The following is a 16,706-nucleotide window of genomic DNA, read 5'->3' as shown; positions in this document are numbered from 1 at the left end:
AAAGACACAATGAGCAGTTAAGACTGACTCCAGCAACCATTTATGCTTTTGAAAACCTACCCTTCTGGACCTTTCAAAACTTACTAATTCCAGAAGTCGTCATTTTCTGTGGAGAAGAAAACCTCAATCTGTCTGAATCTTTCTTTTCAGTAGAAAAAGAATTTTTCTCTACATGTATTTTATTTAATTGAGCATCTGCTTCAGGTGGCTTGACTTTTTTTTTTTTACTTCATGAAATATAAAATTAATTTAACTTTTAATTGACCCTGGGAAGAAAAAATATAATTGAGCATATCCCTGGTACAGTGTGAGACAGGGGGATAGATTTTTCTTCACCAATTAAATTTTTTGTTTCTTTGAACCACTTGACAGCAAATCAGCATGCCTTCTGAAGGGGGTGACACTCATCAGCAGTTTCTGGTCTGCTTCTCATGAAGCACTTTGAAATTATGATCCAAAGGAATGAGGATGTGGAAGGAATCTCATCTGATGTCTTTCACACACATCTCTCACACAATTGATTCCCACTAATCCTACAAACACTATTGTGGGGCTGCAGGCCAGGGAACCTAACACACACTTAAGAACAACCTTAATAGCTCTCCTGGTAGCAAGCTTAAGGGTAACTAAGTCATTTTAAACAGTGATAAGTCAAAAGATTCCTTGAGTGTGAAAAGCCAGAAGCAAAGTGACAAGAATCCAAGTTTGCCTTGCTTAAAGCTACCATGCAACTGTTCTTATTTGAAAAACGTAATTTGAGTATAATAAAAGATCATGTCTTTTTTGAGTCTACTTACTGACTTGAAAATGTGGCTGAGTTTGTTTGGCTGCCAGCCAAGCTCGCATGTTAGATTGCTATTAAATGATCTGTACTCTCTTTTGGGATCAATCAGTTAACAAGATGGCAGATTACAGGGAACTGGTGGGCTTACATTGTGCCTCACATCCATGGAATATGAATCAAGTCAGGGAAACAAAACCTTGCTCTTTAATCAATTTCAATTTTACTACTGCTTTTTTTTTAATAGGACACACGTCCACAAAACAATCCTTGGAGAATTATAAAGATAAAATACAACTTTAAAAAATAAAAATAATTTAAGCTATTATTTTCTGGCCTGTTTTAAACTAGAGTTCATTTATGTAAATGTGAGCTGTGCCTTAGGAAAAGAGACCAATAAATATGCACCTAAACAACTGCTTAATGCTTTACATCCTGATATTCACTCAAGGCTGTTTTATCATGATTACATTCTGTAACATTCTTGTCTTACCTCTTGAACTATGGAAGCCAGTTTTATCTTTGCACAGTGATTATTTGAAGGCAGCTGGGTAATACAGAGTTGATGACTACAAGCCCAGAGGTTTAACTCCACACACCTTGCAGTTCCATGCAGAACTCTGACATACTCAATTAGGATTACAGGGCGTATTTAACTGTGACTTCTAAAGAAGTTTATGGTGCACTGGGTGAAGCGCTGGCTGAAGGGTGGGCAGAGCTCAAAGAACTGCAGTGAAAGGGGCCGCATCTGGCTGGATCCATCAGCAGTGCAATTCCTCAGGGATGAGTTCTAGAGTCAATTCTGCTTAACAGATTATCAGTGATCTGCACGTAGGAACTGAATGCAGCATTTAGCAAGTTTGCCAAAGATACCAACCCCAGAGGTGCTGTTGACTCTGTTGAGGGTCAGGCGGCTTTGCAGAGGGAACTAGATAGACTGGAATGCGGGGCAGTGATTAACGAGACGCTAGATCCTGCTCCTAGGATGAATTAATGCTGGGCACAAGTGTAAATTGTGAGATGAGTGGCTGGTGAGCAGCCCTGCAGAAAGGGGCCTGGGGGTGCTGCTCACCAGCAGGTTCAATGTGAGTCCGCTGTGAGGGCCAACAGCCAAGAGGGAAAACCGCATCTGGGAGTGCATCAAACACAGCAACATGAGCCAGTCAAGAGGTGATTATCCTGCTGTACTCAGCACTGGTGCAGCCCCACCTTGAGTGCTGTGTGCTTTGGGCCTCACAAAAAAGGCATCCAGAGGAGAGCAAAAAAGCTGGTGAAATGGTTGGAAGGAATGTCCTGTAAGAAGCAGTTAAGGACTTCAAGCTTGTGCAGTTTGGAGAGGACAAGGCTGAGGAACAACTTCATTGCTCTCTATAGGTTCCTGAGGAGGGGAAGTGGAGAAGGTGGTGCTGATCTCCTGTGCCATCCAGTGACAGGATATGTGGGAATGTCTCTAAGCTGCATTAAGTAGGAGTATTTCTTTTGAAAAGGTGGTCAAACACAGGAACAGGCTTCCTAGAGAGGTGGTTGATGCCCCAAGCCTGTCAGTGTTTAGAGGAAGCATTTGGACAATGCTCGTAACAACTTCTTTTGACATTTGGGCAGCCCTGAAGTGGTCAGGCAGAGCCACTGGATGATCATTTAGGTCACTTCTATCTTAGTTAGAATAGAATAGACTAATTCAGTCACTCTTACGACGCTAACTACAGTAATGCCACTTACAATTGAGGAAGCAGATTCCAGAGGTGTTCTGAAAGCTGCAAAATGTGAGCAAATACTACCTTCCCTGTTTTTCAGGTGGTGGTGGTGGGTAATGAGACAAAACCTTGAAATCTTTCTAGAATCTTATAAACAGAAGCAAAGCAATGCAGCAGCAATGCACTCAGAAGGGCAGTGTCAGCACAGCTCTTGCACTACTTGGGATGTGCTCAAGCTGAATGAGCTTCCTAGAGCACAGCAAATACTCCAGTCCCCACATCCGGGGAACATGCAACACAACACAAGACAGAGGAACTGCTGCAAGTATTAATGTGGTATTTCACGCTCATTTACATGCTTCATGTGAGGGGCATTATTTGGAACAGGACTGGTTTGAGGGCAAGAGTGGACAACTTCTGGGAAAGAGAGGATCACTTCCCAAAAGTCACAGTCAGGGAATAGACATAAAATTTAATTTTTTAAGGTTTTAGAAACAAACAAACAGAAAAATAGGAGCAAAGCCCTCCTGTACCTGCCACTGACCAACAAAGCTAGGCAGCCTTCACCAAAATGGGCATGTGGCAGCACAACTTGTTTAACGAGGTATTTTAGATATAAAGGGTTCATTTTGTTTTACTAGGCAAGCTCACCAGATTTTGACATGCAAAACTGATTTAATGTTGGTGAAATGACTCCACTCTGCATTCTTGTTCAGAAGAATTTAAATAATGAAGCAGAATTCCTTTTATATTTTACATCTTATTTGTTAAACAATCTTTTTTTTTCCTTCACTGATAAAAATGTCAGTGAAAGCTTTTCCTTTCCCCTAATCTGCTGAAAAAAATAACTTTTTTTCATGTCCCTGTTTCTCATTAATATGTTTCAGATACACAATCACATCTTACCAACACAATACTGATGCATCTCCTATTTCTAAAACAATATAAGACTTTCAATAAAGAATAATTTCACAAACACTTCCATTCACTACAACAGTAGTTTTGACTGCAAAGCATTTTGATAGCAAAATTTTAGAAAGATCTAATAGGTAGTGGTTTTTTTTTGTTTTGATTTGTTTGCTTGTTTTTTGTTTGTTTGTGGGTGCACACATGTAAAAGGGGAAAGACAGAAAGCTTTTATATATAACGAAAAGTGTATGTGCTCAGTTCTACAGAAAAGCTTACAGGGACAAATTACAAGTAATTTATAAGTGCCTTATGGGATTTAGGAAACTGCCTCTGATAGGTACACAACTGAGTTAGCTATCTGCTTTGGGACATAACAGGACTGAGACAATGAATTTATGCAAGAGATTCCCTAAATCTTGTTAAGAGCATGACTGCAATCTTTCAAGCTCAAATGCCTTTGTAAGCCCAAGCTAGATGCTGAGCTATACAGGTGTCTTATGAGGTGCTTAGAGACAAGCTCTCCTGATCCTTCTATAGAGCCATTTACTAAATGTAAAACCTTGCCTAAGGTTTTTCTAAAATCTTTGAGTGCACATGACAAGGATCTCTTGGATCTCTGAATTTTAGTACCCTGAAGTCACCAGCAGGTTGCTTGTATCAGGTCACTAACAGCAAAATATAACACACTTTGGAATGGTCTTGATTTTCTTCTCTCCACCACTGCAGTGAGGAGGCTGCTCCCAAATTTCACCATCTCAGAACCACACACCCCTGTGTAAACAGAACCTAAAGGCCACCAGCTCCCAGTGGACCATGACTGGAAAGGCTACAGCTACAGCTGACAGGAAAATTAGACTCCCAACTTGTAGCAGCAACAGTATTAAACCTACAGCAACAAAAAATGCTATCTTTTCCTCAACAGCAGCAAGTATATATTGACATTCAGGAGGAGTTGGGAACAAGAGCTTATGGCATCTCCAGGTACTGTGTTTTCTGAACTCACTGGATGCTATTTTAAAGCAGTCTTTCAAAATGCTACAGGCTAGAGATGACAAAATCACATTAAGCAGAAACAAACTCTCCACATGATATAGGGAAGAAGTTTGGAACCTCGTTGGATCCAGCCATGGATAACATAACGCATTAGTGGCTACTCATGGATCCATGAACAGAACTTAATTCACTGTGCAAATGTGAGGCTCATAATGGTTTGTTTCATACTCAAAATATCTCATCTGCATTTTCATTCATGAGTGTGATACTGATTATTCTTCAATCACTCAGTTGCTCTGCATCCTTATATTAACATCAAGAGACATTGTTGTCTTTAAATTGAAGGCAGTCCCATGAATTATGAAACAGTACATGGAGTATCTCTTCTTGCCTTCTCATTCTCCTATTTCTGAGGTGCTTAGTAGCTCAAGCAAGCCTTTACAAATACCTGTTGTGTTAAAAAGTTACACTGTAGAAATTGCTAATCTTCTATTTTAGCATGACAACACCTCCAGCTTCAAAACCCTTAGTGGAAGAACTTTCTAGATTTTATTTCTATAGGAGTTTGCATAGTGCACCAAAAAGTTTGCAAGAGAGTACCCCTAATAAAGTTTTAGGAAAGAAAAAGAAGATAGGAATACACCTATTGTTACTTTTTTCCACTGCTGCATGATTTACACAATACAGAAAATAACACTTGTAATACTACTGTGAGAACCTGAAATTCAGACTTGGATTCTGCACAAAAAAAAAAAAAGTTCTGTTTAAACACTACCTTGTGTTTAACGCTATAAAAACATATGGGCATAATGAAGTTTTTATTAAACTGCTTGCCACCCACTTTAAACAAATGTACACATTACTAACATATGATTAAGTGCAAACTACTTGATTACAGCTCACATTAATATATCTAGACAGATTTGAGCTGACAAATTATATTATTTTACTCACAAGATCCCCCAACTTTTCACTGAGATTGGACCATTTCTTTAATGCATTGAAAATATTATCCTACAATAGGCAAGTTGCTGTTTATTACCTTTCTCTATTTTTTATGCAGACAGGTATTTCCTATGAATGCATTATAACCAAAACCACCATAACTTCACCCCTAAATAATTGGCATGGAAAAGAAACTGAGAATCCTCTGAAATCCAGCTAGTGAAGTGTGCAGTATACATATATAAATAACATCAATTTCAAGTTCAGCTGGTACTTCTAGCCTCTAAACTGACAAAAATAATTGCTCCCTGCCAAAGGGAACTGATCCAGCAGACCTGAAGTTTTCAACGTGCCATATTTGAAACTTGAGGGAAGAGGGGGCATCCTCAAAAATATTCAAAGAAATAAATAAGAAACATAAGCAACTAGCACCCAGTGTAAAAGAAAAGAAAAGGCATTATGGCCACTGATGGGTCTTCCAGGATCCAGAAATCAAAAACGCTGAGACACCATGATAGGTGGAATGGTAAGGTTGAAGTTGTAGGATGATGCCTCTAGAACAGTCCTATAACAAGGACAGACTTGTGTGAAGAAGTGGTTCTCTACAAGGTGGTAGGCACCATCAGAGATCAATTTCTTAGACATATCCAATAAAAAAAACCATATCGATCAGCAAGGATTCTTACATCCTGCATTCACCCAAAGATTTGGCGATTTTTTCAGGACACAAGCACAGAAACTGTGACGATACTGTAACAAAGGGAAAACACCTGTGCCATTTGATGAGCTAATAATACTTTTAATAAATAAATCTTCAGTAGCAGATTTAAAAAATAAAAAGATCAATCCCCAGTCTCAAAGAAAAAAAAATACAAAAAAATCCCAACTGAGCAACGACTGAGCTGCTAGTCTGGAACTTCTGCTCTTTTCTGTCTGTTTCTAAAGGAAAGCAAAGAAAAGGCTTGTGCGATGTCACAGGATCAAACATCAGCAAGATAGTACAGATAAATTCTTTACAGCACATATGAACTTAAAGAAAAAGCACTTTTCTAATAGCAGTGATAAATTCAAATAGCTTAAAAATAAATAAACCTAGTACAAAGTCTTGAAATCACAGATGTCTTTTTCATAAATCAGCTAGAACAGCAAATGACTAATACCTGTGTTGCACTGAACAGCCAGCTGTTTCACAGTACACAAGAGATAATAGAGGAGAAAGACTGGTTTTACTGACTGAGACTTACATGTATGGGCGAAGCAGGATCAGGCTGAACACTCTAAAAACAAAACAGAAAAGAAGATGTTTGCTTACAGGATTTTTTTTCTTTGTAGAAGTTAGAACAGAATTCAGCAATTGGCTATGAACTTGAATCCTACCTTGAGGAGAGAATACTGGCAGCTGGCCATTATGAGACAAAACAACAGAACCCAAATGTCCTTACAGAAGCCTTGGTTCAGAGTCAGGAATCCAAGAAGGGAAACAAGAACTACTAAAAGGACAGCAAATACATTTTCCTTTATATCTTCTGTCCTATGTGAATAAAAGTGTTGGAGAAGCACAAATATTTATAGATTCATTAGAACAAGGCAGGTGCATTTGTAGCTGGTATGAGCTGTCAGTGCTGCAGCTATCAGAATTCATTGGATCCCTTAACTACATTTCCATGTTCAACAATATTTCATCCCCATGCCAAAAACCTTGCCCAAAATGATAGCTAAAATGTTATAGGAAAAAAAGCCATATGCACTGAAGTCTAATATCCCTTCCCATCTCACTTTCCAATTACAATTCCAGCAGGGAGATGATTTGAGTGTAGAGAAGTGTATGCTTATAAAAGCAAAACCAAACAAAAAAAAAAACAAAACAAAAAAAAACCCAACACATGAACAATTACAAATAAAATCAAATACCCAAACACTTTTAAATGAGGAAATAAGGCATTCCATTAATTAAAAATATACATCTGACAGCAGAGAACTGGATGAAAGACCAAATTTGTCATCTGATGTTTTATTTATCTGTTCTGTTAGAACATGTAAGCTGAGGTAAAAAACACTGTCAATATTCAGGCCGTAACAAAAGAGCTTATCAGCAGAAAATATTTCCATGCAATTGAAACATAGAGATAAGACACCATAGATAAGTAACTATCTGCTCTGGACTTAAAGCTCCCTGACATGCAGCCTCAATTCTGGTAAAACTGCCATCTGAAATTTCTGCTGTGAAGCCAATGTCAACCCATATGGCACTGCATCCCCAATAGAAGCAGAGACAAATAAACTTGAACTGGAACAGATGCAGCAGCTCAAAAAATTCTTCACCTAAATACCATTCTATAAATCATTTTCTTTTTTTAAACATTGGAGTACTTGGTTTACAATACCCTGGGACCCTTCTACTACTGATTTTCTCATCAGAAATCATTGGATCTATAACATCTGTGAGTCAAATTATAGACTAGTCTACAAGCCTGGCTCTCGCATGAATCAAAGTCTCTACCTGAAGACAAAGGGTAGCAAGAATCACCAAGACCAATCCTGAACTTCAACTTAAAGCAAAAACACAACTATCTACTTAGCCTGAACCCTCCTTCTCTAGTGGTCAGCACTGCTCTGTGGACATGAGGAGCCACCCACCTTAACACTACATAGAGCAGCTTTAAAAGAAAAAGCTTACCTGTCCAATAATGCCAACAAGGTAAGACGATCGTACCAGACTTTAATCCACTTGCCAGGGAATATAACAAATCTGTAAAACTGCCTGTTCAGCTTCCGTTGTGCTGAAGAACATGAAGAATCCTCAGGGTCCTGGCTGGGCTGCTATAAAAACAAATGAGAAATACACAAAACTCTCTCACACAGCTGCCAGCAAAATAGGAGTCCAAAAGGCCAAATTTACATGAAGTACCAGATTTATTTTTTTTTTTACTAAAAGGAGTAATGGGAGCATATTAGCATATTTATTTCCTTAATTTTAAATTAGAAACAAAAATATCACACCAGCATAACTGTTGCAGATGAATAGAAGCTATATTAATTATGGAGCTCAATAGTGACAATATGCTTTAAAAAGTAATACTAAATATTCATTTAAAAAGTAATTATTTTTCAGTCCAGATCAGTACATGTCAAAAGTATCTTTTAGAAGATTTTCCCATGTATCAGGCTAATTACAGAACAATATAAAAACATGACAGGACAAATCCTTCTTTTTAAATTAAAAAAAAAAAAGTAAGTAGTCCTTAAAGTCTAAAGGTGTGACTTATCACCTTTTCTTCCAGAACACAGCTTTGTTTATCTTTCCAGAGATGCTTTGAATATCACATCAGGTGTGCCTCAAGAACAGCAAGAGGAGGAAAAAAAATTTCAAAGAAGCACAAATAGCATAAACAGCACTAATTTGAGAGTCTCTAATCATACCATCATAATCAGAAATCCACCCTTCTGAATATAGCTTTTACCAGATTCTAAGGCTTTTTCCAACTTTTCTCTACAACTCCCCTCCAACTATCTGGAGACCTTCAGCCAAGCCTGCAAAGCTAGACAATAGATGAAAAAAAATCTCTGTGAAGCAGTGATTTTTTCCAAAGTAGATCATTACTGATGTTATAGAGAGGGAATAATCAATCATTTTTCTTCCAAGAAGAAGAATTTGAGATTTCAAATTACTGTGAAGTCCAATGGTTTTCAATCTCCTCTTAAGCAGCCTTTTACCTGCCCCTCCTTAAAGATAATTAATCAATAAATATACTTATTATGGAACTCTAGGCAATGTCGACATTAGAGTTATTTATGTTAGGTTAACATTCCTAGTCAGGGCAGGGGATTTCTGTGTGAAGCAATTGATTTTAGAATCATAACTGTTAGCAAAGCAGAGTTTTTTAAACAACCTTTCCACCTGCACAAAGGAATTGTTACTGTTTTTTTTCTCTGAATATTGGAATAATTTTTAATCTTCCCTTTCCAGGAAAAGGAATTTTACACAGAGTTTACACATGACAATGTATTACTGTGCATCAGCTGGGAAACAACTCAGGTATCCTCAGTCTGCTGGCAAACATGAGGTGAAACAGGCTAGCATAAGCTCTGGAAAAAGAAATTAAAGTTTAGGCATTTTATCTCATGCCTCTAATTGACTAAAACCGTACAGCCATGCAGGGCCAGGGAGCTCAACTGCTAGTAGTGCAGGACAGTCCCTCATATTTCTGAGCACTGAGACATGCAAGGGGATGCTGGGCTATTTGGTATTCTTTCCTTTATTAAAAATTCTGAGCAACTTAAAAGCCATGAGACCAACTGCAATCCCTTCACTACACTGACTTTAAAATCTGAAAATAGTTTATGTAGTCCAAATTTTAGTATTTTTACTACTACTTTAAAAAGTAACTTAAACATGGGGTTGGGGCATTTTTTAAAGAAAAAAACATGTTTTAAAATATTACAGTTGCTAATACTGGCACAGTTTTGTTTCTCTTGGGTCCTATTACCCAACAGAAAGTAAAGCAAAACTCAGTCTGCTGCAGTCATTAATTTCACACATCTAATGTAGATTGCTTGCCGTAACTAGATAAAAAAATCAAAACAGTGGCAGAGAGTTCACTAAAAACACCTGAGGATCTGATCGTTGAGTCCCCAGAACAGCCTAACGCGACTTTAGCTGAGTGCATAAGTGAACATTTTGGCTCCTGAGGAACTGTAACCTTTGGATGAAATCCTCTGTGTGAGTCTTGTAGGGCTTAGGCAGGAGTCAGATTTTTGAGCTGAATTTGGGAAACTCTCTGACTAGCCCTGAGCAAGTCACTCAAGTCTAACTGTTTCTCCTATCAAGAAAGGGCTTATAAAAATTCACTTCATAAATTTATATGGTGTCAGCAATAGCCTGAAGGCCTAGCTTCATTGAAATCAATGACAATGCTTTTCCTGACTTATGTAGGCTCAGAATTTCATGTTTAAGAAAAAAAAATTCAGAAACCAGGACATTCTGAAATTACTGCCTGGCCTGGCTACAAATTTGCTAATGACCTTGAGGAGCAGTCTTCCTAAAAGAGAAAGGAGAAATGACAACTATTCTCTAATTTACAGGCAGTTTACAAGACTATAAATATCTGGAAAACATCAGAGACTTTAGATGGAAGACACTGTCCAAATATGAAAGACATTATTTGGGAAAATTTACTGATTTTTAGTTTACAATAGTTCCTTTACGCAAGCTACTTCTAGCTTAACGCTCCTGTGTGAAATCTAAGGTGAAAGGAAATTAACTGTCATTTTACTGTTATTCATAAACACCAAACTAGAATTTGCCATGGTAGAGAGATAGTCAAAGGTATTATAACAAGGAATTGTAAAAACAGATTATAGCCCTAAGTCACAGACCCCCAAACACTGTGAAGCTCATGTCCACATAAGACCATGCAAACTGAAGTCTGAGGGCCTTTTTCTTTTACTAGCTTCATTGAGGAGGTGGCTTCAACATTCCACAGCAAACATTCAGAGGTCTGGTTGCCTAGTTCAGAAAAGTGAAACCAGACATGAGGTTTTATGACAGTAATGAATCTGGAATAAACACTTCATCCTATTGAAATCTGGTGGTGTGTCTAAAATCCTAACAGCTGTGTCCTCTTCCAAAAGAATTATGGTTGAAGATAGAAGATGAACTTTTTCGGTGACAGAGTCTTTAAATAGTCCCCCAGGACACTACTCAGTGTCAGCAGAAAACAGCTGAGTTGCATCCATCAACATAAAACACATCTTCTCCCACATGAGCAATACCAGGAAAAGCAGTATAGCAAAATCAACAACATTGTCTCAGGAACAAGCCTGCAGCATTTGTTTATTGAGCAGTTCATCAAGATGCTAGAAACCCAGATATAACAATGTACCCGTGGGTTTTCTGAAAGGGTCCTCCTGGCCACCATCAGCAGGAGCTGCTGCTGAAGCGCGCTGGCTGCTTGATCCCCAGAAGATGGTTCTTGGCTCTCTGAAGTGGTAGTACTGGAGGAGCTGAACTGTATTTCACTGTGCACAGAGGACAGGAAAGAACGAGACTGTTTTGAGCAGCAATATTTTCTTAACAATTCTGAAATATTACAGAAGAAACCCTGTAATTACACTACTGGTTGGCTCACAGGACTTGGGAACCTTCCACCTTCATATCTGAAATCTAGCACAGATCCACAAAGTAGTCAACACCCAAATTCATATACACTTGATTTACTACATCCACCACAGAGAAACAGATACTTCTGTATCACAGCTTTTCTCATTCTGAGATGAACACCCTCAAGGAATCACACTTCAGAAGTGCCTTTTTCTGTCCATTGACAATTTAAGTTTAGAGATGCACTTCTACAGGAGCAAAACTGCAAAATAGATACTGCAGAGATCCCAGAATAGCTTCCAATGAGCTCACTTAGGTACCAAGCTAAGTCTAGTTTCACCTGCACCGAATTCAGTGAGTACTGATTTACCCTGCTGAGAATTCAGGCTACAAGAATTTTCTTCTGCCCTAACAAGATAATAATACATGAGCTAATTCGCATAAGGCTAGTTCAGATATCCCCTGTGTACTGAGTGTAAACTCACCCTGGGAGGGCCTTAAGCAAGATACTATTTATCGTTTTTCCTCACATTTACAGTTTTCTGTTATAGTACAGCACCAAAACACTTGCAAAAATCTGCACTTAGAGCAGCAGTGCCTGTTGGGTTGCAGAAATGGTGTTAGAATGACCTGATTGACTGAGTTACAGAGACAACTTTATTGAAATGAAATAATTGTTACTTGGAGAAGAGATCTAGTTTGAATACTTCTTTCTAATTCTTTTCCAAATGGGATTTATACATCAGGCACTCTGCTCCAAGCTCATTGCCCCACTGCCTCTGGATACCCGCCTTGGGCTCTTAACTACTTTCGTATCTACATGAAGTGAAAGCACCTAAGTGCTCCTGCAAGGTAGTCAATATCTGTTGTTCTTATTTTGCATAAACACAAGCAGGAAGAAACTAGAGCAATTTGCCTACAGTCAGCCAGGAAGCCTAAGGTAGTGCAAAGATTAAAACCCTCCTCTTACATACCCTACGTCTGCCCCAAAGGCACTGTATTAATTTTAGTTAACTCAACTTTCCTTGCCTTTGGTCACCAGTTCCCAAAGGCTCCTAGGTAACCCTTGTTAAAGTGCTAAAATTGTGGTTGTCCTGCACATGACTGGCTGTTAATTTCAGCTGCAGTGGGTAGCATTGTTCTGGAACACATCTCAATGTCTGAATTACTTAAAAGAAGGGCTGAAGTGTAACACCAAGAGGTTGAAATGCACACTCTCTCTCCTCCCCTCCAGGATTTGATAGCTCTGCCTGGACCAGCAGGAACACTATCAGCCTTGGGATGTCAGCAGAGGAGCCATCCTGCTTCTGGTTCTGAGCCAGGTAGTTTATGTTTTAAAAGCCTTGATTGCTATCAGGCTTGAATTCCAGACGTGCTATTCACCATCTGCCACTCCAGCAGAACTCTCAGCTGAGCAGAAATGCTCCTGACCCTAATGGCTTCCTCTGCACTCCACACTCCTCCTGCTACAGACGGCAGCATGATCCATTCCACAGAGTCAGGAAAGCTGTCATGTTCCCTTTGGACAGTGCTAGCAAATGAGAATGTGGTCCACCACAATCCACTTGATGTCCCAGCCACAAGGCAGCTTCCGTAAGACTCATCTCCTTTGTCAGCAGTTATTAACAAAACAGTACAGAAGAGATGGGCACATATCCAAGATCCTGGATCACAACCAAAAGATTTAAGCAGGAAGAAAGTGGAGGAAGCCTTGAGGAATGTCTCCAGGAGTAAGATTCCCACAGATATGGACTACAGAGCAACCTGGTCCAGTCAGAAGGAAGGCAAGGGATTTTTTTGTTTGCTTCCTCAGGATGAGCTGTCCCATTCCTTGTCATTATGGGCACAACCCTGAGTCTCCCTGTTCACAGCAGGAAGAAGGCAAATTTAGCCCAGTCTATGCAGGAGTCTATGCAGCCTGGGAATTCCTGCCCAAAAGGTGACTCAGCAAAAGAGCATGGATATAAAACAGTGGTTGCTCATGCCTTCCTAAATGAAGATTCAATCGTCATTAAATTGCTGCATCTTTAGCTGTCTTTCTATAAAATCCAAAAGTATTTTGAGATCAGACCACATCTTTAATCCCAAATTCACCAAAAACGGAAATGGCAGAAGGACAGATGGATGGAACAGAATACCAAAGGAGTCTATCAGTTCTCAGAAATCAAAAATCTTTTACTAATAAGGCTTCTTCCAAGAATAAACCTAGGAGATCAAATCATCTCCCACCAGACTTGAAGTTAACCAAAAAGCCAAGAGTGCCCATAGTCTGTTTTGTGTTTACATTAAAAATCCATAACTCTGCCTCTCAGAAAGTGGCAGAGGAGACCACAAGCAGCCAGGACACTGACTGTGGGGAAAACTTTCTAAGTCTCAAAAAGCAATTAGGGCAGAGAAGTTGTGAAGGCAGAGCTAGTAAAGCAACAATTCCAAAATCAGAATCTGTCATCTGGCAGTCATCAGCCTTGTTTCTCTGTACCTTCTGATTCTCTCCTGATCCTCCATTTCCTTCAGTTCCTGTTTGCTGCTTTTGTCTTCCTTATCCCTATTTTCCACATAACCTCCCTCTGACATTGACTTGCTATCCCCAAAGATGAATTGCTTGCACAGCTACTTAGAACCTGTACATCTCATCTGATGACATTGCCATCATAGTGACAGCAAACACCAGTAAGAAATGCAATGATGGTGTTTGTGTTTTTGTAAGCCTATAAACTAGATTCTATAAATTTATTACCATATATAAATAGGAACAAACACTCTCTAATCATAAAATCATTATAACAGAGCTGATCGCAGTATAACACGGAATCTTGCTAAACAGAAAATCTGTTCATTTGCAGAATCAAATTAATATTATCAAGACCTATCACAGTAAACTTCACTGCTAATGTAAGCAAAGGTATAATTGAACTAAATTATGAATAATAAATTATTAACTAAAAATATCTTTGATAAACATATAACCTACACAGGTCAAATTCAAAAGCAACATAGCACCCTCTACTGATAATTGGGTATGAAACCAGGAATTTTTTTTCTTGCTCATAATCCAAATTTTGTAAGAACACTCAGTAAGCATAAGGTAGTGGAGGAATCATACAACACATAGAATGTTTCAGTATAACCACACAGTGCTGGAAAAATCTTCCTTCTCCCTCTCTGTTTAGCCTGTTGCCTTACACCACCACCAACTTGGCCTGAGCCATTCAAACATAATCCAGCCTAAATCATCCCCTTTGTTAGGATTAGCTTGCCTTGTGTCTGAACCCCCCATAAATTCACTATACAGGTACACCACAAAGAATTCCCTGTTAACAAAGCTGTTTTGCAGGTCTCGGTTAAATTTCATTTCAACCTGCATATTGGAGAAAGAACAGGTCCTCACATGCTAAAAACCAGAAAGATCACACTGGACTACCTGAAGACAGCTGTCTGGCTCACTACAGAGCTTACAGTGTGCAATAAATATCCAAAGTGATAATAGATAATACAGCTGAAAGCTGTGTGTAATACTCCCTAAAATACTGCCCTTAGGTGATGGTAAGCAACTATGGCTGTGAAGAGCCAGAAGGCAGCTCAGAGTTGGAAATGTCTCCTCCTGCACATCCAAAAGCAATTGCTTCTGGAGTACTGGTCTGAGGGACACCCAAAAAACACTGAACTGAGACCTGAGCAATGTGGCTGTACAAGACCCAGCCAGTGCTGACAACACAGCAGGAACTCTACACACCCATACCCCTGTGCTCTTTCAAAACAGTCAGTTTGTGACTCAAGCTGTCTGAACTGATGTTGCTCATTAGGTCTCCACTAGAAAGCTGCCAGCACCAATCTGACCAGAGTACGGCACAGTTCAAGACTGACACTGAGAGCCACTAAAATTGTGGATGTTGTTTCTTTTAAGAAAATGATGGCTTACAGTTCCCAAATAATCAAATAACAAGACTTACACTAAAAAGCAACTCAGAGCATGTAAGAAGATTGAAATAAGCCAGTGATAGCTGCATTAGCAGTGGATCATTATGTGACAAATCCAATCACAGGAAACAGAAAAAACCCAGAGGAAGCATTCTTCACGTTTTTGGTAAGCCGTTAGCAGCTTCATGAAGTGTAAAATTAATTCAGAATGTGCATCTTAACTTTCTTCAGTGCTTACATCTGATGGCAGCTCAAGCTAAAGATGAAATCGCTCTTAAATCTTCATATTTTGCTAGTAGTACAAATGTGTATTTATACACATTTTACTACAGGATTTGGGGACAATTTTTGGCATTTGTTTTAACTAGCAAAAATAACACCCCTAACAACAATAAGGCAGACTGAGTTTACAGAATGTGAAAGCTGGATGTAGTGATATACTGACATAACAGGCAGGAAAGAGATCACTGTTGCAGTGTTGCAATAGACTGCAAAACAAGCAGTGGTACATATTAAGTCAGCTACTGTAGATGGACAGAAAGGCCTTGTAAAGCACCTTCCCAAAGGCACTGTGGTCAATATGAAGGCAGGAAGTGATGAATGCCTTCTTACTCAAATGTTAAGAATGGGGTCTATTCAGCACACTCTTACTTTCCAGTATTCAGATACTTTTATGTTGCTAATAAGCATGTAAACTGAAATTTGCAAGCCTATTACATTTCAAAGCAAAGATAAATATACTAAAAACTTTAAAAACACACAGTATCTGTTAGCTAATAAACTAGAGGACGCATTTTGAGAAGGTGCAGCCTTATTGGAATTAGTGCATTAATAGCTTCCACAGTTGTGTTATCTCCAAAATACTTTAAAACATTCCTTTTTGCTCTCCTTATGGGAGGGCAGGGTATAGAAGAGAAAACAGCCCCAACACATAAAGCACTCAATAAGCTCTTAGTCCTGAGCAGGATTTTGCTGCCATCATGTGGCAGCATGGTCCCCTCTCACCTCTGAGTCTCATTCTGTTCAAAACACTGCCTAGTGTTCAGTGAAACCAGGGCTAAAAACCCCTACACAAAAAAAGGAAAGGATTTTAACTGGCCAAGCTTAACGCAAGGGTTTCCTCCTGCCCCTGACAAGCCATCAGGAAAATGCTACTGAGTTTGTAAAGAGTACTCCTCAGAAAAATCCATGGCTTCATTACAACACAAACATTATTACCATTTTCAGTGCACACCCCCGCTCATTTCTGTGTTCAAGCAGCTCTATGCCCACGGGAGCAGTTCATCTGAAATCACTGAATCCCAAAGAGAACTCTGTAATATTTGTCGCATCCATTTCAAAACACGCTCAGCTGCAGAACTGCACA

General features: G+C 39.1%; 1 protein-coding gene across 3 annotated transcripts in view; it reads right to left on the bottom strand.

The window, feature by feature from the left end:
* The window catches only part of PCNX2 (pecanex 2), a 151,585-nt gene that overhangs the window by 105,718 nt on the left and 29,161 nt on the right, over positions 1 to 16,706 (bottom strand). For all 3 annotated transcript variants that reach the window (XR_010997378.1, XM_068185061.1, XM_068185062.1), the window contains 4 exons: positions 11,205 to 11,340; positions 8,000 to 8,142; positions 6,700 to 6,853; positions 6,567 to 6,599 (listed from right to left, as the gene is read on the bottom strand). Coding sequence is in view for 2 of the 3 variants with exons in the window: in XM_068185061.1 (XP_068041162.1) it covers positions 6,567 to 6,599; positions 6,700 to 6,853; positions 8,000 to 8,142; positions 11,205 to 11,340 (466 nt within the window). In the remaining variant the exon portion in view is untranslated. The remainder of the gene's footprint in view (positions 1 to 6,566; positions 6,600 to 6,699; positions 6,854 to 7,999; positions 8,143 to 11,204; positions 11,341 to 16,706) is intronic.

The sequence above is a fragment of the Anomalospiza imberbis genome, chromosome 3 (genome assembly GCF_031753505.1).
Source record: "Anomalospiza imberbis isolate Cuckoo-Finch-1a 21T00152 chromosome 3, ASM3175350v1, whole genome shotgun sequence".
NCBI classification, from domain to species: Eukaryota; Metazoa; Chordata; class Aves; order Passeriformes; family Viduidae; genus Anomalospiza; species Anomalospiza imberbis.
This window is presented reverse-complemented; position numbering and strand designations above follow the sequence as displayed.